At 36.4% G+C, this 24264-nt stretch overlaps 2 protein-coding genes across 2 annotated transcripts; both read right to left on the bottom strand.

The window, feature by feature from the left end:
- Positions 1-6279: 6279 nt before the first annotated feature.
- Positions 6280-9637, bottom strand: lect2l (leukocyte cell-derived chemotaxin 2 like). The gene is made up of 5 exons (XM_036569297.1): positions 9531-9637; positions 9374-9406; positions 9042-9141; positions 8326-8477; positions 6280-6861 (listed from the first exon to the last, which is right to left on the bottom strand). Exons 1-5 carry the CDS (start codon positions 9559-9561, stop codon positions 6692-6694), a joined length of 486 nt encoding a protein of 161 aa, XP_036425190.1. The 5' UTR covers positions 9562-9637; the 3' UTR covers positions 6280-6691.
- A 2860-nt stretch (positions 9638-12497) lies between these two features.
- On the bottom strand, positions 12498-20510 carry LOC118807306 (cysteine-rich hydrophobic domain-containing protein 1-like). The gene is made up of 4 exons (XM_036569298.1): positions 20428-20510; positions 17263-17334; positions 14580-14758; positions 12498-13214 (listed from the first exon to the last, which is right to left on the bottom strand). Exons 2-4 carry the CDS (start codon positions 17288-17290, stop codon positions 13128-13130), a joined length of 294 nt encoding a protein of 97 aa, XP_036425191.1. The 5' UTR covers positions 17291-17334; positions 20428-20510; the 3' UTR covers positions 12498-13127.
- Between the last annotated feature and the right edge of the window lie 3754 nt (positions 20511-24264).

Raw genomic sequence — 24264 nt, 5'->3', positions numbered from 1 at the left:
TTTAAACCCCGCAGGACGCACTGTGACCAGACCATGATCCTATCACTTAAAACACATTCAGAGAAGCATTTTCACCACATTGAACAGAAGAGCAAAAGAAATGAGCTTTCTTTGTCTGTGGCAAAGTGAGTAAAAACAAGGATAGGGAAGATGGAGGACAAGTGAAGCTGAATTAGAGCCCCAAACCAAATACCTTCTCACACTCTCAGTGTCGAAGCTAAGCTTATTGACTCATATGGTAACTGGGGGGAAAAGGAAACAAAAGTAAAATAGAAACAGTACATGTGTTGATGTGCTTCTCACACTGAAGAAGTGAAATGGTCCTGGACACACAGGGGACACACTATAGCAAAAAAGATTTATCTGTATATGTAACACATGTTAAAGTAAGGTGTAAACAGGGTCATAGTTCTGGACTGATTTTTTTGTTCAATGAAAAATCTCCACTGCCTCATGTATTATACATACGTAATATAATAAGGTCTTGTATGTGTTATATATATATATATATATATATATATATATATATATATATATATATGGGACATTATAATTACATATAGATGCATAAGTATATAAAACACATGACATATGTTACTACTATATGGAGCTACTTACATGTACATATATTTATATATGTAAGTATATATAAAACACACAAGACATAGTCATTACATATAGCTTCTTAGGTATGTAAAATACATGATTCATTATTATTACATATAGGTAACATATGAGACATTTTACATATATAGGTATTTTCACACGTTAAAACATATGGGACATGTTATTCTTACATATGGGGACCTCCATATATATAGTGCATATGGGACTTGTGTCCTGACAAGATATAAAAACAAGCTGTGTGTGTGTGTTTTCTGCTGAGCTGCTCTAAAATTGGTTTTGGAGGAATAACCATTTATCTCTGCTCCGGATGGGGGACGTAAATATCCAGGCACTTTAACAAGCTCACTTGCACTCGATAAACAGATTATCCTTCTGCTGCCCCCTTTACCCACCATGCACTTCTCTAACCTCTCTCTCTCTCTATCACTCGCTCTCTCTCTCTCATCCTTACGCTCCATTCTATACTTTCTTTCCCTTTCAAACCTCCCTTATGCACATTTTGAAAAACAACAGCTTCAAAGGCTGAAAATATAATCATGTTTAAGTGATTTGATCAAACGAGCTTTATAAAAGCCCTTTTCATTCTTTAATCTCATTTTTTCTCTTTATTTATGTGTAGGTGGTGTGTATGTGTATGTGTGTGTGTGTGTGTGTGTGTGTGTGTGCATGTGTGTGTGTGTGCCTGTGTGTGTGAGGCTCCTTTGATGCTGTGTTGTATGTGCAGTAAGCTATATCCTTGGAAGCAGTGATGAATATGATCGTATCATACATGCTCGTGTTTTGTTGTGCTTTGCCGCCCTCTACGGGGCTTATTCTGTATTTTTCCATTTTTGCTTTCTGTATTGATACACTAAGAACAGCCTGACTTTATGTTTTCACTGTCTCTGCTTTTCTTTCACCTGTCTTTCTCTTCTATTAATTATTTATTCTACTTTTCTATTCTTATGTTTAAATGCCACCTACTAATTGTCCTACCCTTCATCCTCAGTGAGAGGAAGCTGTTCTGCTCGGTCTAGTAAGTTCTGAGGGGCTCTCAGTTATCATTACTAATGTAGAGTTTTGTGTTTGTGTTGATAATTAATGTTAAACGCTGAACACTTTCACACCACAGCTATTTTGACATCACCTCCATATGACATCACAGCTTTTAAAAAGGAACAATATCAGTTTTCCCCTATCTTTCTCTCTCTCTCTCTTCCCTTCTTACTTTGTATCTTTTTTCTGTCTCCTGTTTGAGTCTATCTTTCATTCTCTCCTCCTTTTCTCTTGTTCTCTTCTTATGCTCTCTTTCTCCCTCTTTCTTTTGCTTTCTATCTCTTTATCTTATCTGTTTCTGTCTCTCTACCTCTTCTTTGTCCCTCTTTCTTTACCTTCTCTCTCCCTCCCCTTTATTCTCTGTCTCTCTTTTTATGTCTTTTCTTTCCCTTTCTCTGTCTTTCTATCTTTCTTGCTATCTTTTCTTTCACATTCTTTCTGTCTTTATTTCTGTCTTCACTCTCTTTTCTCTTGCTCTCTCTTTTTCTCTCTTCTCTCTCTTTCTCTCACTCTCTCTCTCTGTATGTGCTGTTGACACTATTGAACACTCAGCATTGTTTGTTTGCTTCTCTCTCTTTTTTGCAGTGTTTTTTTTTTTTTTTATTTTTTTTTGCTGTATGGGCCACAGTGAGCTAATTAGCTGTTTATGCAGACACATAGTTTAAAATACAGCAGCACAAAAAAACGCAGCGACTCTACTTTCCTCATCACTGACCACTCCATATGACACCAACCTGAACATCAGCCTGATACAGAAAGAGAGAGAGAGAGAGAGAGAGAGAGAGAGAGAGAGAGAGAGAGAGATACAGAGAGCGATACAGAGAAAGAGATGGAGAGACGTTAACTTTCAAACTCCTTTATTAAAGCTTTATTGATTAAGAGATTTTACATGTTAAAGAGAAAGCTAATAGTCATATTAATAATAATGATTCACACTGTAAAAACTAAGACGTCAGCTCAACTTAATATGATGTAGTAACTGATCACACGGCTTTTCTTGAGTTCACACAACTTGAGGACACCAGATTTCACCAAACTCAAACTTCTTAGTTAAGTCAAAAACTCTCTGAGCTACTGTTTTTATGTCTGTGTCTAAGTTAGATAAACAAAATAAGATTTGCATTTTTGTTTTCACTCAGTTTCCCCACTAGCGGGCACTCCTACTATCACACAGTCCCACCTGGCATATTTTCCTCTTGGGCTTCTGGATATGGACAGCTGTGACGCCTGATGTTGGGATGAATTATTAGACAGTTGCACAACGTGAGACTACACCTTGCTTTAAAGTTAAAGCAATGAATAATCTCCCCAGTGTTTTAAACATTTGTAGACTCAAAATCTGAGCTGCTTCATATGTTTGTGAGTGGTTCAGTGGACTAAGCCATCACTCCAACAGATGGTTGTGAGGTTGAGCCCCAGCAATGCCATAGCTATGCATAAGTGGGTACCTAAGAGGAAAAATGTCCAGCAGGATTGTGCGATGGAAAGAGTCCTGGCTAGTGGGGAAGTTGAGTAGAACTAAAATAATTAAGAGAACCTAAGAAGTTTGAGTTGTGTGAACTGGTGTGTCCTCAAGTTGAGTCATGAAATCAGTTACTATATCATTTTGAGTTGAGCTGACCTCTCATTTTTAACGGTGCACCAATGAAATGATATCACCCCTGTGTCACTAACAGATGCAACACTTTAACCAGCACACCACTTTTTCTCAAAGCGGGAAATATTATGAGCACTTTGATAAAAAACAAATTCAACTCTAATGCATGATTCCACTAAAGCTCAGAACTATTTTAAAACATCCACCTCCTGCCCTTCAGACACCAACCTGAAGGACTTCCAAACTGCTAACTTTGCTTGTCCCACTAAGAAATTAGCCAATGTTCATTTAGAACAATGAGTTTTAGAGTATTTACAGCTACAAACAAATATATTCTGGGTGAACAGAAACCCCAGCCCTCTGGGTACTCTGTCCAGAAGCCCAAACAGATGACCCAGCCCTCTGAGTGCTCTGTCCAGGAGCTTGAACAGGGGACCCAGCCCTCTGAGCGCTCTGTCCGTGAGCTCAATTAGAGGACCCAGCCCTCTGAGCACTGTGTCTAGGAGCTTGAACAGAGACCCAGCACCCTGGGCATTCTGTCCAGGAGCTCAAATAGTGGACCCAGCCCTCTGAAAGTTTGAAAATGCATGGAAAACAATATCAGGATTGTTACAGAATTTAAGTTAAATTTTCACATAAAATGGAGAGAATTCGCCCCTCACCACATATATCACCATATATAAAGAGAGAGAGATACAGACAGAGATATACAGAGAGAGAGATACAGTGGGAGATATACAGAGAGAAACAGAGAGAGAGAGAGAGAAAAAAAAGAAAGAGAGAGAGAAAGGAGGAAAAGCAGAAGATGCAAATTTGTGAGGTTGAGTCGACAGCTCCGTCACAAAATCCACAAAAAAAAACAAACACACATTCCACCTCCAAAGCTTTATTAGATTGTGGAGTCTGCAGAAAGTGGAATCTCGGAGGAGATGCTTAGCAAAACGTACATTTTTTCCCCCATCATGTCTTTTCTCTCACGCTAATGCATCTCAGAGTGCAAAGAAGCAGCGTTACGACTTCAGCAGAAAAAGGCTCAGGCAGTTTTAAGCAATAGTTTGGTGAAATATGAACTGTATACAGTTTTAACTCTTACTCAACACATAGACATGTTTGCTGTCTGAAGTCTGTTTCTTTAGTTTTAGCACTGAGGCTACGATGCTAACGTAGCTATTCTGCTCTGGTCTCACCTGTTTTTGATTCTTAGTGGATAGTTAACTGTACCAGGTCCTGGTCAGAGTGCAGTCACTTTACTGGTTCTTGGTTTCTTTTCCTTTTTTCTGTTTGTGAAACTAAAATATGCTACAGAAATAAAGCTTATTACAAACTTATATATCTTATATAACTTATATATCAATCTGTTTCAAAACTGTTTCATAGCTATTTTCTATTACACTTTTTAAAAAGATGCTTCTTTACAGGTTCTTTTGTAAAAGGTTCTACACAGAACTATGAATACTCAAAGAACCCTTTGCTTGCTTTAAGGGTTCTTTGCATGGAGAAATGTTTTTTTTCAGATTGAAGGAGAATGTGTTGTATATGGTTCTATATAGCACCATAAAAGGTTCTGCTATTGTTACGATGTCAAGCTTGAGACAAGAGAAGAACTCTTTTTGGTGCTATATAGAACCCTTTTCAAAAAGGTGGTAAATAGAACCATCTACAACACATTCTCCATCGATCTAAAGAACGCTTTCATGACTCAAATCAATCTTTGAGTGTTCATGATTTTATTTTATTACTGTCTTTAATAAAGAACCTTTGAAGAAACATCTTTTTAAAAGTGTAGCAAAGAAAATGGTTCTATATAGAACCATGAACACTCAAAGAACCTTTTGCATGCTTAAATGGCTCTTTGCATGTTGAAATAGTTCCTCAAATTGATGGAGAATGCATGTACATATATGGTTCTATATGGCACCAAAAAGGGTTCTTCTACAGCTATGATGTCAAGCTTATAACAATAGCTAAACCTTTTTGGTGCTATATAGAACTATTTTCAAAAAGGATCTGTACAGTATCATAAACAACACATTCTCTATTATTCTAGAGAATCATTTCACTATGCAACTCATTGAGCTTGGCTGTTGCTATGCCAACCACAGAGACATCAGTGAGTAGTAGAGTGAGTTCATGTCATCCGTGAACGTTTGCCAAATCAGGGGTTGTATTACAGAAGGATCATAATTCTGAAACCTGATCTGTTTAGTCTCCATGACGACTTCAGTACAGACTGAATTTAGGGAAGTAGCTATTCCAGAACAACAGTTCCTAACTTCATAATCTTATCATTAACTTCAGATAAGAAAACGGTATTACACAAACATCCTGACTAGACTAAATCTCCTAAATACTGTCCTAAATTTAGGATAAACAGTGTCCTAAGTTCTGTTTAACTGTCCGTTTCTGTTGTTTTTAGGCAGCTGTGTCAGGCAGCATAGTTCACTAATAGCATAATGACTCTACATTTATTTATACCACCATCCCCTCTTATTACCTTTGAGTGTTAATGTTGATGATGAAATAGTGATGGTGGTGAATAATGAGGATACAGAGCTGAATGTATGTTTGTTCATTAGGAGGAACAACGTTAATGCGGCCAGCTAAAGTGCTTAGGAAATGGAGACTGAAACTGGGGAGTAGCGACTCTGACAAACAGCAGGGGGTGCTCTCGCAGTATTGACAACTTACAGTTTATCACATTTTATCTTTGTTTTGAACAGTAGCTGTAATTTATATTTTTAACATTATTTTGATTAGGTGTTTACATTTCAGCTGTGCACATATGGTTTCACATATTCAAAGGACATTTTCAGACTTTTATACTGCCATTTTACAGTTGATCATACAGTAAGTTCTTTAATTCAAGCCTGTGATATTAATGACAATTAATGATGCAGTTTATTGACGACTTCAATCGAGTAGGTTAAGATTTCTTAAGTTAAGATAAAAGGCAGTAAGACAAGATAAAATTTCTACATTAAGGTCAGATTTGCTTCTGTAAGATGAATTTGACAAAAAGATAGGAAGTTTCTGTGATACAGTGGCAGTTTTTATTTTGATTACATAATGCTGTTACACATACCCCCTTATTGTGAAATTATGCAATTAGCATCATACAAATAGACTCATCTCTAATGCACTTGATTATGTGGCTTCTGACATTGTAATACACATCATATATATGTTGTAATACAATAATAAACATGGACTAAAGTGTATTAGCATAGCTGAAAACCGTAATAGCAATTTACTAGCAATAATGCTTGTTAACTACATTACCCTAATAGCTTCCATGCCATGAGCGACAAGCAAATGTTGGACATCAAACACAGCAAATGTATTGTGTAATGCAGATTTTTCAGCAAATTTTCACTTTAAGATTTGTAAATGTGGCTTGATAAGGACTTCTTCTGAAGGTCCTGTTTGTTTGGTTCAGAAGTATTGGGTGGGGTTGACGTTTGGGTTACACATTTGGACGTGGATGTGCGAGGTGATTCCAGGATAGACCTTCTGCATGGGCAGCAGTTTGCCCAGCTTCTGACCCTTCTTCACCGTCCCGGTGTATTTATCCGGGTGCAGGTAGAACAGCTTAAAGCACAAACCTAAAACAACACAAAGAAGTGGAAACACCACTGAGCTTCAGTCTCTTCTCTTTTGGCCCCCCAGTATCCAACCTAATATTGTTCACATTGTGAGTTAAGATTCCCATAGCTTACAGTCTTGGTTCATTATTTACATTAATAAACTATAAACTGCAGCATAAAACATGAATGAGAAAGTGACACCATGAGAAAAGTCAAGACAGTAATTGGTATCATAAGTGATGTTAACAAAGTAAGTGATGCAAAAACTGGTATCATAAGTAACTTTATAAAACAGATGGTTCTGGTTCTAAAATCTGATTGGCTGAGCTGCAATCAAAGATATTGTAAAACCCACAATATATGCACACCTATGACCACCTCACAACAACTGAATTGTATATTACTACACTAAGGCGCGAAAAAACCCTTGTGCCGTTAATGAATAATCTTTGACTGTCATGCTGCTCGCATGAACCACCGGGTAAATTGATGAAGTAAGAAGCCGTTTTTTGTTTAAACTGAGGGGCTGACAACTTATATTCTTAACTAGAACTAGGCTGGTCAGCTAGCTTACAGGCTAAAAGATGAGAGCCTAAACAACTCCATCATTACTTTCACAGGCTTAATTAAAATACTTATTGTATGATTAACTGTAAAATGGCAGTATAAAAGCTTAAAATTGTCACTTGAATGGATTACCAAGCCTGTTACCAAGCAACCGATCATATTTTGCACTGTTGGGCTGCAGAATCCAGTATTTAAATTTCTATGTAGTGCACTATGTAGGGAGCAGGGACCATTTGAGAGTGAGAAGAGGGGTGCCGCTGGATTGGTGCTAAATAGGCTTTGCGGTGTTAATTTGGTGACCAAAAAGTTCTTATAAAGTGAAGGTTTTTGCATTAAACAGTGCTGTGTTATCATATGTTCATTGTTATGCGACAGAAAAGTTAAACAATTCATGAAATGACCGCAATGTACAGCGGTGGTGACCGAATGTGCTTCTCCTCATTCAGCAATCCATGGTTGCCTCGCAACGATACCGTACTCTAAAGGAACTATATTTCTAGGCGGAATATTTGTTTATGTTTTCCTGAAAAAAATGTGTATTTTATCATATTTTATGTTGGCCGCCATTTTACATAGCAATAAGTCACTTGAGTCAGTGCGTTACTGCAGTTTTATCACAGGGAAGAGAGTTTTAGACTCTCCGCTTTGCAGTAAAAATATACAAAGAATGTGCCTAATTTTTAACCCCCAAATGCCTAACGATGCCCTAATTATCTCCTTATACCTCATTTAGTTTTTCAGTGAGCAATTAAAGCTTTTCCTTAGAACTGAGAACCTTTTAGAAACCTTTGTGTTCTCAACTGTAACTAGTTATATTACTACTTCTGCTAAGTGAGCAGATTAATAATGGATGAATAGCTGCAGTTGTAAAACGTCTCTAAATAATGACAGAATCAGAAGTGTTTGGACACCAACCTCCCCCACTGAGAGTGACTCCATCGTTGATAGCATTGTTTACTCTGTACGGGACCGCTTTTCCCCTGAGGATCACGTCAAATGGAGCGTAGACTGTGGCACCGTCTTTGCACACGATATCCAAACCCAAGTGTTTATAAGTAGATCCGTCCCTGTGAGACACACACAACACACAGAGAATACAGTCACACACACTACAGTAGCAGTCAAAATGTTTCAATGTTAGGACTGAATTAAATGATCATGTTTTCTTAGTAGCTTTGCAATAACGTTCCATATTAAAGCAAAAACAGGTTTATTTACAGGAAAAGAAAGCGTCCATAGTATTATATTAGGAATAAAACCAAAGGAAACAATTCTTCAATGTAAAGATCAGAAAAATGTCCCCACAATGACAAAATACTATTTTTTTCATAATCTTGGGGGATTTGGTTATGTATATCCCCAAGATGATGTAAATAAAAGGATTTTGTCATCGTGGGAACATTTTGTTGATCTTCACAAAGAAATATTACTGTGCTTTAGTTATTTGGATACATATATATCGCTGCTATCGGAACAGCATTGATATGAAAGCAGCTGTATACATATATATATATATATATATATATATATATATATATATATATATATATATATATATATATATAAACTGAAGCACTTCTTACAGTCAGAAACATTGTGTTGGTCCTCTAAGGTAGAACACACACACATACTTTCTTTTCCGGCTTGCTCCGTAGTTTCCACAACCCCATCTTATATCACAGCCTCTCTTGGTGTTTCCAGGATTTCCACTACAGAGTGCACCAAATTTCACTTTATTAAAGAGAAAAACAGAAATATTAGTTCAGAAGAGAATGTACAGGCATGTTTTAGTCATCTGTCTCTTTCTGTCTGCTTATAATTTTCAGTATCTTTCAGGTGAGTTATGTTCTGCTGTCGGTCAGGGGATCATTGTTTAATATTATTTGATAATATTCTTTTAAAATGGTGAGTTTATATGTGTATGTTAAAAGTTTTTCTTTGTTGCTTTCTGTGTATATCTTACCTTGTTCCGCCTCCACTTGCAGGCTGCACAGCACTGAAATTAAAGAAACAGAAAAAAAGTTTTGCGAATTCACCAGATAATGGCTAATGGCCTCAGGAAATCTGAATCTGAAACCCCAAGGGAACCACCAGAATGAAGTGGAACTGAACTTTCTTACCCACAGTAAGCAGAAGGACGGTGAGCTTCATGTTTGTTATTTGTTCTCTTCAGTAAATGTTTTTTCAGAGACCTCCTCACTCAGACCAGCGAGAGCTCAGTGAAACTGGAGCCTTTTATAGACAGATTTGGGAAAGGCCCACGTTTCAACACACACACACACAAACACACACACACACACACACACACACACACACACACACAAGGAAGTTAACTTTTCCAGTCAATCTGCACACTCATAGGTTGTTTGCTGAATTGTATTCTATTGTTTTATTCAAAAGATAGATTATTTTAAATGATCCACAGTGGGATTGTGATAATTTAGTTAACATTGCTGTACATTCCACCATGTTTGTTCAAGTTAGGTCTTGTTTAATATTGTGTGTTCTGCAGTGTTTTGCAGTCAAAGTAGAACAAGAACATGATTATGATTATAGGTAAAATATTAGTAATGTTGCATTCACACATATGCACTAAAAACGTCATTCACCACCTTGTAGCGGTACGTGGCCGACAGTGGCTCAAAGCCACACAATCACTGGCACACTGGTGATTGCGGTGCTGGCAAAAATAGGCGATTATCAAAGGAGAGCTTTAGCCGTGTTGATTGTATGTTTAAGAGAAAGTCAGGAGGACACTCTGTACTTTGTGCTGTGTAATACTGGATTTGTCCGTGAGACAATATCAGTGAGACATATCCAAAAAAATCAACATCTGATTTATTTCATCACTGCAGTATAATAAGAATATGTCCCATATATATCCCAGTCATATGCAAAAGTTTGGACTTCCCGGTCAGATTCCATGCAGCTGTTGATTTTCTAAGTGTAAATAAGTTTCTGACCTCACATTTCTGCAAATTTTAATAGACAATTACTGTTTATTTACTGAGTTTACTGATAGTGGGCAAAACAACAAAATCTAAAAATAAAGCCTGTGCAAAAGTCATGGCACATTTTATGTTTAACTATTTTATTCAAATATGTTAAACTCAAGCACATAAATAGAAAATGTGCAATAAATGGCAGAAAAATGCCATATTTGAGTTTAGAGAATGTGGCTTATTTTCATTTAGAAAATCCACATAGCAAGATAAGGAGTGTTCAAACATTTGTACACAACTGTATCTCAGTGATGCATGCAAGCAAGAATAAATTTGCAATTATTTTTTATAACGAAGGTAATTTAAGCCATTTTATAGTTAGTAAGGTAAATATGTATGCTAGAATAGCAACAATTTTGTGTACAATATAAGGTGTGGTACACCTTAAAAAAGTGTTGCTTGGGATTTACACAATTTAAATGTGTATGCTGGTTCCACATCAATTAATTATGTAATGAGAATACACTACTGCCATTCAGTTTATTTACTTTTGTCAACAATTTTGTTAATGTAACATATTTTATTAAACCACTCTATACATTTGAACCAAGTTAATACAAAACACTTTTTTTTGGTGTTGGACTCTTTGACCAACCCAGAGGGCAATTCTCCTTACTCTTACTACTACTACTACCTTACTACTAAGTTTTTTACCAAGTTTTTGTTACTATAATCTCTGTAAAAAGCAAGTAAATAACAGGGAATCGTTCTGTGAAATTCTTAAATAGAATAATAGAATAACTACACATTTGTGGGCAAAAAATAGGCCAAGCTTCAATTGACAAAACATTAAGCTTTTAATGATCTTAGCAATAAATCAATAAACAAATAGATGCAGTAAGTAATATGTGAGCTTTTTCTTTGATTTCTTTAAATGTTGAAGCTTTGTGTGTACATTTGCAGACAGACTTTTACAGAAAGAAGAGTCAGTATTTTTCAACTCTTTTTTGAGCATTGATTCATTGATGATGGCTTCAAACAGCTGAAAAACATTGCAGAGCTTGTTTGTGTTTACTGTGGAACCAAAGATTCTCCATAGGAGTGTTTATATTTCTCTTCTCTTTTGGCCGACATTTAATAAATGCCCATACCCTTGGTGTGATGCGGTGGGTAACACCTTTACCTTCTACGCTGTAGACTATCCCCGCCTGGGTGTGCACCCTACACTACACCAATAAGAGTCCTTGGGCAAGACTCCTAACACTACCTTCGACTACCTGTGTAAAAATGATCAAATTGTAAATCGTTCTGGATGACAGCACCTGCCAAATGCCGTCAATGTCCCATCCCCATGCCTGTACTAATAAACCAGCCCTGTCTCCTCATCCCCATACCCCTACTAATGAACCAGCCCTGTCTCCTTATCCCCCTACCCCTACCAATGTACCAGCCCTGTCTCCCCATACCCCTACCCTTACCAATAACCCAGTCCTGTCTCCCCATCCCCATAGCCCTTCCAATGAACCAGCCCTGTCTCCTCATCCCCATACCCCTACTAATGAATCAGCCCTGTCTCCCCATCCCCATACCCCTACTAATGAATCAGCCCTGTCTCCTCATCCTCATACCCTTACCAATAAACCAGCCCTGTCTCCTCATCCCCATACCCCTACCAATGATCCAGCCCTGCCTCCCCATCCCCATACCCCTAAGGATGAACCAGCCCTGTTACCCCATCCCCATACCTCTAAGGATGAATCAACCCCCTTTTTCCCCCTCCCCATACCCCTACTGATGAACCAGCCCTGTTACCCCATCCTCATACCCCGACCAATGAACCAGCCCTGTCTCTGAAGGAGGTGAGCACCTTGAGCACATTTCTTATAGCGGGTATCAGTCCTGCACCAAATAGTAAATTCCACTGTATGCAGAATGTTCCATGCATGTCTGCACAGTGTCATATTTTCAGGTTTGGCATGGCCTGGGGTGGTGGGGCCCAATGTGACATCTTTCTGTGGGGCCCAAATCCCTGGTGGTGCCCATGGTTTCTAATAAAGTGCTCATTGAGTTTATATTTGGTCTTTACATTTTTCATATTGCCATTTCATTTGATATTTGCTGGGGTTATAAATCAAGACAAAAGTCTCTAATCAATATCTTTATTTTACTATCACAGACCGTCACACCAAACAAAGTAAGTAAGCACTTACAGAAACGAGCAAACACAATCATGTGCTGTATATACACTGCACATCAAAAAGTAGAGGACACTTTTATCTTTTTTAAATTTCCTAGTTTTATTTGCAATCATACTTCTTAAGCAAGGCAAAGGTTTATTTGCTCACAGAGCTGCTCTGTGCTAATCCTTTGTGCATATTTGTCTTCAGCACTCAGCTTCATTTGTCTAAATAATAATTTGACAGTTTACTTTTCCTAACTATTGTTAAAAGCTCATATTGAAACTCTTTCGGCCTCTAAGGTGGTTTAAACACCTGACAGGTTTGAGTGCTGTATCATTTTTTACAAGCTAGGGCTTCAGCTCCTTTGGAAAAAAAAAAAAATCTAAACAGCTTTCTATTTATTAAGGTACACGTTATAAGTAAGTTTAATAAGGCAAGCAAAACGATAAAGAAAACATGGCCAGCTGTTTACATAAAAAAAAATAGAAAAGCTAGGTGATCCCAAACTGAAGAGTGATCAGTGGGGAAGGGTTTCAACCATAAAAAGTGAAAACAAAGACAAAGTGAACAGTTTGAGGTTAACCACAAAGCTGCTTTAACTGTCGTCTCTTTCCTCAGTTTCATCCTCTTCATCCTCTTCATCCTCTTCATTCTCTTCATCGGGGGGGTCATCCTGTGCTGGCTGTAATAAACACAGAAAGGAAGTGAGGAAAAAAGGTTGCGAGAGAGAAGATGAAATAAATTAACTGTTGACTGTTGGGTCATGATGAGGACATAAGTGCAATAAGGGCCTGTTAACTGTTAAAATATCAAACTTAATTTACTCCCTTAAAGAGAAATTTAATTTATGTGTGTGTGTGTGTGTGTGTGTGTGTGTGTACCCATCTAGCTAACTACATGTCCTCACAAGAAGAGCTACAACATGATGTTTTTACTTAAGTGAGCAAAGGGTTAGGTTAGGGTTAGGTTTAGGTTTGGATACTGAGGTTAAGGTTAGGTTTAGGTTTGGATACTGAGGTTAAGGTTAGGTTTAGGTTTGGATACTGAGGTTAAGGTTGGGTTTAGATTTCGATACTAAGGTTAAGGTAAGGTTTAGGTTTGGATACTGAGGTTTAGGTTAAATTTAGGTTAGGGTTAGGTTTAGGTTTGGATACTGAGGTTAAGGTTAGGTTTAGGTTTGGATACTGAGGTTAAGGTTGGGTTTAGATTTCGATACTAAGGTTAAGGTAAGGTTTAGGTTTGGATACTGAGGTTTAGGTTAAATTTAGGTTAGGGTTAGGTTTAGGTTTGGAAAGTGAGGTTAAGATTAGAGTTAGGTTTAGATACTGAGGTTAAGGTTAGGTTTAGGTTTGGATACTGAGGTTAAGGTTAGGTTTAGGATTGGAAAGTGATGTCAAGGTTAGGGTTAGGTTTGGATACCAAGGTTAAGGTTAGGTTTAGGTTTGGATACTGAAGTCAAGGTTAGGTTTAGGTTTGGAAAGTGATGTTAAGGATAGGGTTAGGTTTGGATACTGAGGTTAAGGTTAGGGTTTGGTTAGGTTAAGGTTTGGATACTGAGGTTAACGTTAGGCTTAGGGTTGTTTACCAGTTTGTTCTGTGCCTGAGGTGTGTTCTGTCTTTGGAGTGTATGTGGACAGTGTGTTTTTACAGAGAGGAAGTGAATAAAAAAGGAACGAGTTGCAAGAGAGTAGAAGAAATCAAATAACTGTTGACTGTTGGGTCATGATGAGGACATAGAGAAATGTGAGTGCCAATTTAATGTTAAAACATCAAACTTAATTTATTCCCTAAAGGAAACATTCAGATTATGTGTGTGTGTGTGTGTGTGTGTGTGTGTGTTTACCTGTGTGTTCTGCATTTGGTGTGCATGTATGTGTTTACCTATGTGTTCTGTGTTTGGAGTGAGTGAGGGCATGTGTGTGTGTGTATGTGTGTGTGTGTGTGTGTTTACCTATGTGTTTCTGTGTTTCATGTTTGGAGTGAGTGAGTGCATGTGTGTGTGTGTGTGTGTGTGTGTGTGTGTGTGTGTGTGTGTGTGTGTGTTTACCTCTGTGTTCTGTGTTTGTGTGGACGGTGTGTTTTCAGGCAGTATAAACTCATCGGTCTCATTGCTCTCCTCTGATTGTCTGCTTATTGCACGTTTCACCCTCCAGCACATCCACATTGTGGTGATCACCAGCACACATAGAGTGATCAGACTACTGACCACCACCAGCAGCGGCAACTCTAAACACACACACATACACAGGCCATTATTAGCAATAATAGCTAACACTGCTGACATCCTAAGACAAACAAAAATAAAATCTAAAAACTTACAATATGTTGCTGTCGGAACAGAACCTTTTTTTCCCTTTACAGTATTTAAAATCTCAGCTGTGTTTACACAGTGTCAAAATGTTTTTTCAAAATTCTAAATTTTTTGCTTATCCTGTAAATTTACTTTTTTGTTAATAGAAAGTTTTGGTCCTATAGCCATAAAATTCTGATATCAACATCCTACTTATACTTTTACTACTAACCTGCTAATGCTAATAGCCTACTCACTCAGCCAGAGGCTTACCAGATTAATCAGTATTACTGAAAAACTCATTGTCAGACAATTTTAACTGGTAATTTGAAAAGAGAAAGAAAAAATGATCTTAACTGTTCCTGACACTTCTATTGATAAGTGCAGCTGGTGTTTTCAAATGAAGCACCATAATAATTATTATGACAGCAACAAACAGTACCAGTCAAAATATCTTCCTCATAATGTATTATTGCATTCCATGTACGTCTTACCTTGAAAAAGTGCTACATGTTTGTCATGAAGAGTTTTACCTATTTTTATCTTTGTTTTTTATTGATTTAGAATTATAAAGATTTGATCAAATCTATAAAGCTCTGTATTGAATTGCACAGTAACCAAAATAATCCAAGCTATTTTCTATTTTAGACTGTATTTAAACTCTCTATTGATGCAGCTTTAAACGCTCTTAACATTCTCATAAACAGATTCACTACACAAAATATTTTTTTACATTTAAAATTTTATTCCAAAAATCAATCTGTATTTTGAATAAAATATTTATAAGTACCAAAACAATCTGACTAAATTACACCAAATTTACTAGCAGGCTGTGGCTATTAAACTTATAAAGTACACAAAAAAATTTCTCATCATTATTTGGAGTAATAAAATGATAAATACAAACAAGTGCCAAGTTTCACTGTAATGTTGAATGTTTAAGCAGGAAAGTAAATTAGAACCTCCTCCAAGTAGCGGGTCAGTTATGTTAACAGTAAGAACCCAGTAGAACCACAGTAAGAACCATTGCTTTCTTTTACAGCCCAGATTCAGTTTACAGTTAATAAAGAAATACATACTGTATAAGACTCTAAACTTTATTTATCTACAATCTTTTACATTATATAACTACTAAGATAATCACAAAACACTGTGGAGCTTGTACCAGCTTACCCAGTTAATATCTAGAACCTGTTTAGGCATTTCAGTGTAATCCAGTTAAACTGCCTTGGAACTTGCTATCATGTTACCCAAAATAATTACATAGTACTTTAGTGTTTATACCCCACTTTTACCTGGATAATATCTAGAACTTAAAGAACTTCAATTAGCATAAATTTATACATTTTTACGTTTATATGACAGCACTATTTTTATTCTTGTTAAAAACAAATTGCATAAACTTAAGCATACATTCTTAAAAATTGGTTCTAGTAACTGGAATCGTTGTATTTAGAACAATGAATTCTAAATAGAACCATTTCATGCTTAAATGGCTCTTTGTATGGTTAAATTGTTCTTCAGATCAATAGAGAATGTGTTGTTTATGGCTCTAAACAGAACGTTTTTTGAAAATGGTTCTACAAAGCAATAAAAAGTATATATTTTTACTATATAAAACTTGTAACAATATATGATGCTATATAGAACCATATACAACACATTCTCCATCAATCTGAAGAACAATTTCAGCATGCAGAGAACTTTTTAAGCATAAAAAAGGTTTTATATGGAACTCATGGATCTAAACAGAGCCATTCTGTTTATTAAAAAACACTTGAAGATGAAAATATCTATGACAAATATGCATTGGTTTAACTTCTATCATGGAAACTTCCAAGAGAACAGTTGCTCTGAGCTACTGTACCAGGTTAAGAGCAAACAAACAGAAAAGGATCCTGATAAAGGAACATAACCAATTACCCGGATATCATCTTGTTAGAATTATGGGGGCACATTTCCTCAAATTAGACCAGCATAATGTTATCCTGCTCCAACACACCCAATTTAACCTCGTTAAGTATTTGTTAAGGAGCTGATCATTTAATTATTATGCTGGAGCAGGAAATGCAATAAAACATGCAGCTGAGGACGACCTGATCAGCAGAGCTAAAATCAAGACAATCATTAGGATTTCATGATGAATGAACCAAAAAAAATGTTCCGACATTACTTTGAATAAAATCTCTTTACATTGATTTACCTTTAAAGTAAAGAACATCTTTGTTATTCCTATAAAGCTACCATTTTGTAGATACTAATAAGCGACAATAAATATGTGATAAGATGCATGTTTTAGAATCTATAGATTTACAGTTGTTATTGGGACAAAGCAGTTCAGAAAAACAAGTTCTTAGGAAAAGCAAGCAGAACTTGTGTTACTTTTGAATGATTGGTTTGCCTGAGTTGTGAATGGATGCAGGAACTCATCGGCTCTTACCTTCAGTCTGAGTCACTTCAGGGTCCATAATGCCATCAGATGGACACGGAGGTCAAAGGTCAACTGCCGGAGCTAGAAAATACATGAACATACAAAAAAACATAAAAACATAAATTAGAATTTTTTTTGTCGATGCAACTAAATTTAAACTTAAATTAATCTTTGACGTTTAAGATAATATTTGAGATTTTTTTAGATAATGATATCAGATAGTAATAGTTAATAGAAACTAAACCCAAGTATCAAAAAAATAGTAACTGTACAGGACAAGGTGAAAATGTTCTTTACTTTTAATGTACATTGTAAAGAAGTTTTATTCCAGCATTTCTATTGGTTCTTCAAACTGGAAAAAGTGGAGACATTTTTTTGGACAGTGATGATACACAATAAAGATACAATAGACTTTATTGGCAGATTTCTCAGAAATTTGTCTTGCATCACAGCAGCAAAACCATGACAATTCATTTTACACCATCACCAGATTCCACAGTGCTCCTCATTGCCCTTAATACTGCATAATAACTGTATATGTTGCTATGTGTACTTATCTAAATGGTCTCTCTAAAGCGTCTATTTGAAGGGAAAATGTTGTATTCACTGCATAGCACATGCGATGGATCAGACAAAATACTACACACAAATGTAAATGTAAAGGTTCTACATACAGTATTTTTATTTGTCTCTGCTGTAAAGGCACAGTTCTTCCACTAGATGGCAGAAAGGTTCAACAAAGATGACGGCACTGTTTACTTAGAATCTGAGTTTGGGCTTTAGTAATGGAGGTTCAGTTCAATCAAACTACAATGATGTGTGCTAATGAAGTGTGCTAAGTATGACAGATGTTAAATCTTAAACCTTATAGCTAATTCTCTGTACACTGGTCTAGTCTTAGAGTTTAGTCTCTTTAAATAATAGATTGAAAATCAGTTTATACTGAAGATTGGACTCCAGAAATCCAAATTTTGCTGTAATATCTTCTGGACAGGATTGAAAAATCCATTCATTTAATGGTTAATTTTATCTTTTTTGGTTAATTCGGTTCAGTTGAACATCACTTTACCCTTGTGACACTGTTATTAAGCATTATCAAATCAGCAACTCTTTTGCACAGCATTTATCGATTGATATGAAGATTTGTAAAGAGCTATTTACTAAGATACGCTGATGAGATGTGATCTATAAGGTTAGGTGTTGATTAGAAGCTGTTAAAAAGCACAGTGCAGACCTACACACCACAATTTAACTACTTTATTTTGTGTTAATTGGTGATTTATTATTGGAGATAGTAGTAAATCAAAAGAAATAATCAAATAAGCAGATCCAGTGCTCAGATAAACAAAATATTATGGTGCATAATATAGAAATAAAGCAAATGTGTGCTTGATTCTCTTTAGTTATTGCTTAATAAAGTAGAAATGAGCAGATTAATAGGCTTGTTAAGCCTTAATTACAGTATTACAAAGGCATTATAATGTCTCCATGCACTGACATGGTGCCATTCTTCTTTGTTTTTAGACATTGATCTATTCATGCTGCTGTTTAAGAACAGGGACTTTTAAGTAGGAGCATTGCTAATGATAAAGTTAAACATCTTAAGCTTCTCTGCATTGTTTACTTCTGTGTTTTCAACCCGAAAGCCACTGAAAGTTAATGTGACAGTGCTTTAGAGCCGTAAAAACTTCCCCTTTAGTTGACAGAACAAAGAGAGTGGAAAAAAGACCTTTATAGACCTTTTCGTGTGATCGTGATGGGAGAAGTGGTTTGGGGACATATGAGCATAATTGGCTTTTGCCGACAATCAGCCGTCTGCATGCACCTGTACGTAAGACCATTAGCCCAAAACCACCCGCTCTCCGTCTGAAGAGAGAGCTTTTGTGTCCTGAGGGATGGAACGGAAGGCTGAACATAGTTAATACAGACGAGAGAGATGAGAATTACATTAATCTCCATCTCCTCTAGACTATACTCAGATTTTATAGCACAGAGAACTTTTGTCATTTATATTATCCTCTTATATCATCCAATAATATCACTTTCTGAGCACAGTGAATGTAATTTTCACACAGTATTTAGACTGAGATGGTTTTAAAACTGTATAATTGGTCAAATAAAAGTCCTCGCTAATGATATTTACCACAAATATACAGTATTATATACAATACTAGGCTAACGGCCTTCTGAGAAATGTATGAAGCCACTTATTTGCATTTATTTTCAAAATTAATAATAAAATTAGAATGAATACAAATGAACAACATGCAACTTGCATTCTTGTTGCCTTGTATTTTATTTATGTTTATTTGTATTTATTCTAATGTTTTATAGTGTTAATATTGGTAAAAAAAGACATACTTATCTTCACATGTTTAGAATATTAACAAGCTGTTGTGAGTTGATTCACTTGATTACAGCTCATTCACAACAGCATGTGGGTTAGAATTTGACACTAGTTTAGGATTGTAATGCTAGTTTTAGAGTAAAGGAAAAGCTAAGATCGGAATTGTTCACAGTGGAGGTGATAGGAACCAGATGTCCATCTCCCTCCCTCAGCTCCCTCACAGAAAGTTATTACATTAAATGGTTAGGAAAACGCTGCCTGTTGACTGAGACATTGTTTTGCGATAGCTTTGAGAAGATTTTGGCCTTAAAATCCATTTATGGTGGAGGGATACAAAATATACAGGGTGTCGTGAGGCAAAATGGTCTCCAAAAAAAACATATTTTTTCAGATTTTCCACATTTTACCATCATCAGCATTCCATATAAAACTCAGAAGACACATGTAGGTTCACTGGTGGTTCAGATAGTAAATAAAAGGTCTATATTTGTGTTGTCATGATGACCCCTGGTTCCTATCACCACCACTGTAAAGAAATCTGAGTCTCTACGATCAACTATTTCATACCAAACCACTCTGAATCACTCTGTTTACAGCTCAAACACTGAATAATGCAGATATTTTGGAATTCCACCTTAAATCCTAAGGATGTGTGCATCCATGCTTCTATTGAAACTACATAACTTGCGTATTCAAAGAATAATGAACTTTTACATGAACTGAAAAAAAAAGTTTAATAAAGAATAAGTTTAATATATTGAGCACTTGTAAGGATCTACAGTAGATCATCTAAATGATATTTATATTATTAGAGGAAGGCTACGTACCGTATATATTTCCGAGTGTGGTCGTGAGCACGTTGGCGGGACTTATGAGTGTTTAAATTTTCCCTCTCTGTTGGTGGGCCACTCTTCAGTTCGCTGTGTCATTGTCCTGCTTATCTCTCCAAACAACGGCTTTGAGAAGGCGTTGGAGGCGCCACATGCAGACACTTGATTACACACACAGGCTTCAGGCACCCAAATGTGTGTGTTAATAACAACAGACTTTACACACACTGTAGCTGTGTCTATTTAACCCCTTCTGTTCAACTCTTAGGGTCTGTATGTGGGTCCACACTTTAGTTACACACTCTCACATTCTCTACTGACATTCCCTTATAGAAGTTTCCATTGACATTCTCCTATTCTCTTATAGAGTTTCTCTACTGACATTCTCTTATAGAAGTTTCCATTGACATTCTCTTATTCTCTTATTTAGGTTTCCATTGACATTCTCTTTTTCTCTTATGGAGTTTCTCTGTTGACATTCTCTTATTCTTTTATAGAGTTTTCCATTGACATTCTCTTTTTCTCTTATAGAGTTTTCCATTGACATTCTCTTATTCTCTTATTTAGGTTTCCATTGACATTCTCTTTTTCTCTTATAGAGTTTCTCTACTGACATTCTCTTATAGAGGTTTCCATTGACATTCTCTTACTCTCTTATAGAGTTTCTCTACTGACATTCTCTTATAGAAGTTTCCATTGACATTCTCTTTTTCTCTTATGGAGTTTCTCTACTGACATTCTCTTATTCTTTTGTAGAGTTTTCCATTGACATTCTCTTTTTTCTCTTATAGAGTTTTCCATTGACATTCTCTTATTCTCTTATTTAGGTTTCCATTGACATTCTCTTTTTCTCTTATGGAGTTTCTCTGTTGACATTCTCTTATTCTTTTGTAGAGTTTTCCATTGACATTCTCTTATTTTCTTATTTAGGTTTCCATTGACATTCTCTTATTCTCTTATAGAGTTTCTCTATTGACATTCTCTCATAGAGTATTTCTATTGATATTCTCTTATTCTATTATAGAGTTCCTCCATCGACATCCTCTTATAGAGTTTCTCTGCTGACATTCTTTGCTATATTTTTTTTCAGTGCATTTTGTGACCTGCTCTGGGTACAAGCATCTGTTAAACAAATAAATGTACAGGAAGTGTGTTTTTCCGTTTGAATGGGCATATGGGTGTACTTTCCTGACTGCTTTGGCTTTGCTGTTCACTTTTTCAAAACGTCATTATCTCTGACAGCATAGGGCAGGGTGGGGGTCGATGCTGTCACTGTGGTTTTCCTGCTATTAAGCAATTAAACATGTTGGTTCCCTAAAGAAGCTTTCATTGAATTGGACAAGACTTTTTAAATTTATAGGACCTCCACATAATAGAAAGGTACTTTACCCAAGTTTCTTTTTTCCCTAGAACTGTGTGTGTCTACAAGAAGAACAATTTAAGAACCTTTTAAGAGTGTAGAATTACAACCCATTTCCAAAAAAGTTGGGACGCTGTGCAAAATGTAAATAAAAACAAAATGCAATGATGTGAAAATCATTTGAACCCTATATTTCATTAAAAATACCACAAAGACAAAAAAAAAATCAAATGTTGAAACTGAAAAATTGTATTGTTTTAAGACAAATATATGCCCATTTTGAATTTGATGCTAGCAACATATTCCAAAAAAGTTGGAATGGGGCATGTTTATCACTGTGTTTCATCACATATTCTTTTAACACTCTGTAAGCATTTGGGAACTGAAGAGACTGACTGCTGTTGTTTTGAAAGTGAAGTGTTTTATATTCTTGTTTTATATAGGATTTCAGCTGGTCCACAGGTCGGGGTCTCCTTTGTTGTATTTTTAATTTCATAATGCACCAAATGTTGTGACAGGGTGACAGGTCTGGACTGCAGAAAGGCCAATTTAGCACCCAGACTCTTTTAATATGGAGCAATGATGTTGTAATACATGCAGAATGTGGTTTGATATTGTCTTGCTGAAATAATCAAGGCCTTTCCTGAAATAGACGTCATCTGGATGGCAGCATATATTGCCAAAACATGTATATATCATTCAGCATTAATGGTGGCTTCAAAGATGTGCACATCACCCATGCCATGTGCACTAATGCACCTCTATGCCATCATGAATACTGGCTTTTGAACTGAGCACTGATAACAAGCTGAGTGGTCTTCAGCCCAGAGGACACAGTGTCCATGATTTCCAAAAAGAGCCCATGCAGTGATTTCCTCTACAGAAACATGTCTGTTTTTAATGCAGTGCCACCTGAGTGCCCAAAGATCATGGCCAGCAAATGCTGGTTTTCAGCCTTGTCTCTTGTATACAGAGATTTCTCCAGATTCTCTGAATCTTTTAATGTGATTATGTACTGTAGATGATGAAAAGCAAAAGTTATTTGCTATTTTATTTTGAGAAACGTTATTCTTGAATTGTTGCACTATTTGCCCACTCAGTCTTTCACAGAGTGGTGAACTCCTCCCCATCTTTACTTCTGAAAGCCTCAGCCTCTCTGAGATGCTCATTTTATACCCAATCATGTCATGGACCTGTTGCCAATTAACCACCAGGTGTTTTTTTAGCATTACACAACTTTACCAGTCTTTTGTTGCTCCTGCCCCAACTTTTTTAAAAAGTTAACTTATTGTGTTAAAAATGTGTTTACTTATTTGCAATAAAAACGTTTTGCACAAAGTGTAGTTTGAGGTTTGGGTATTGTTTTGACTCATGCTTCGGGCTCAGCGTCCTGTTGTGGTTATGGTTTATACTCATGTGTTTCATATCTTAATGCTCCATTATCTTCATCAATACTTTCCAAAACCGCTGCAGCAACTTCAGCAGCTGTACACTCTCTTGCACCCCATTTCACATGTGTCTCCGATGTGGACTGAATGAAGAATGAAGGGTTTCCGGCATGTTTGGTCAGTCCTTAGTGATTTCCTTAGTGTCCATTGTTTGGTTTCACACAAAATGTAAACGGACACATGAATCCACCAGTTCCACATGTTGAGAGGCAGATGACTCTTCATAGCCTCATAACTGTGGATGTGAGTCAAATACAGTACATACAATCTCGTGTTAAGATGGAATGGAAAGGGCGACTCTAGAGATTCAGGAAATGTTTGAATCATATTTCTGTGCTGTATCATCACAAAGATACAGAAACAGATATAGAAACACTAAATTTGACAAGCAAGCGAGTTTGTGAATCCCAAATGGTTAAACCAGTTATAGGAGGTGTTTGTTTGCAATGGTTTCTGCCAAAGGTGGCACCACCCATTATTAAGCAGAGGGGGACAATTACTTTTTCAAATGGGTGAACTTCAATAAATGAAATGATCATTAAAAATTATTTATGTTTACTAATGTTCTCCTTGTCTTATATTACATTTTGTATGAGGAGCTTAAACCAACTGACAAATATGCAAAAACAGAGGAACCCAAGAGGGGCAAATACTTTTTCACAGCACTGCATGTACATCAGATTTTGTGTTTTTTGTACTGTTTACAATTTGATACAAGTCAAACAGAATGTAGTATCACAGCTTCCTGTTTTATGAGCTGTTTACTGTCGTCTCAACCTTGATCAAATTGAGATTTGTACTTATTTACATTACTTCACAATTACACCTCATGTGACTCATGAGATTCAAAGGTCAGAATGTTTGAGGCCAAGCTATCGGACGCTGCGGGTCAAGCGTCTAAAACCATTTAAATTTTTGCCTTCTGACATGCATATTCATGCGCTGTCAGTCTTTGCATGGCTAGAGTGGAGTCTATGGTGGAGTCTAGAGTGGAAGACAGTGAATGTGTTTCTTATATATAAGCTT

This window comes from Colossoma macropomum, unplaced genomic scaffold, assembly GCF_904425465.1.
Source record: "Colossoma macropomum unplaced genomic scaffold, Colossoma_macropomum, whole genome shotgun sequence".
NCBI lineage: Eukaryota > Metazoa > Chordata > Actinopteri > Characiformes > Serrasalmidae > Colossoma > Colossoma macropomum.
The sequence above is the reverse complement of the archived record's forward strand: the minus strand, read 5'-3'. Positions and strand labels throughout refer to the sequence as shown.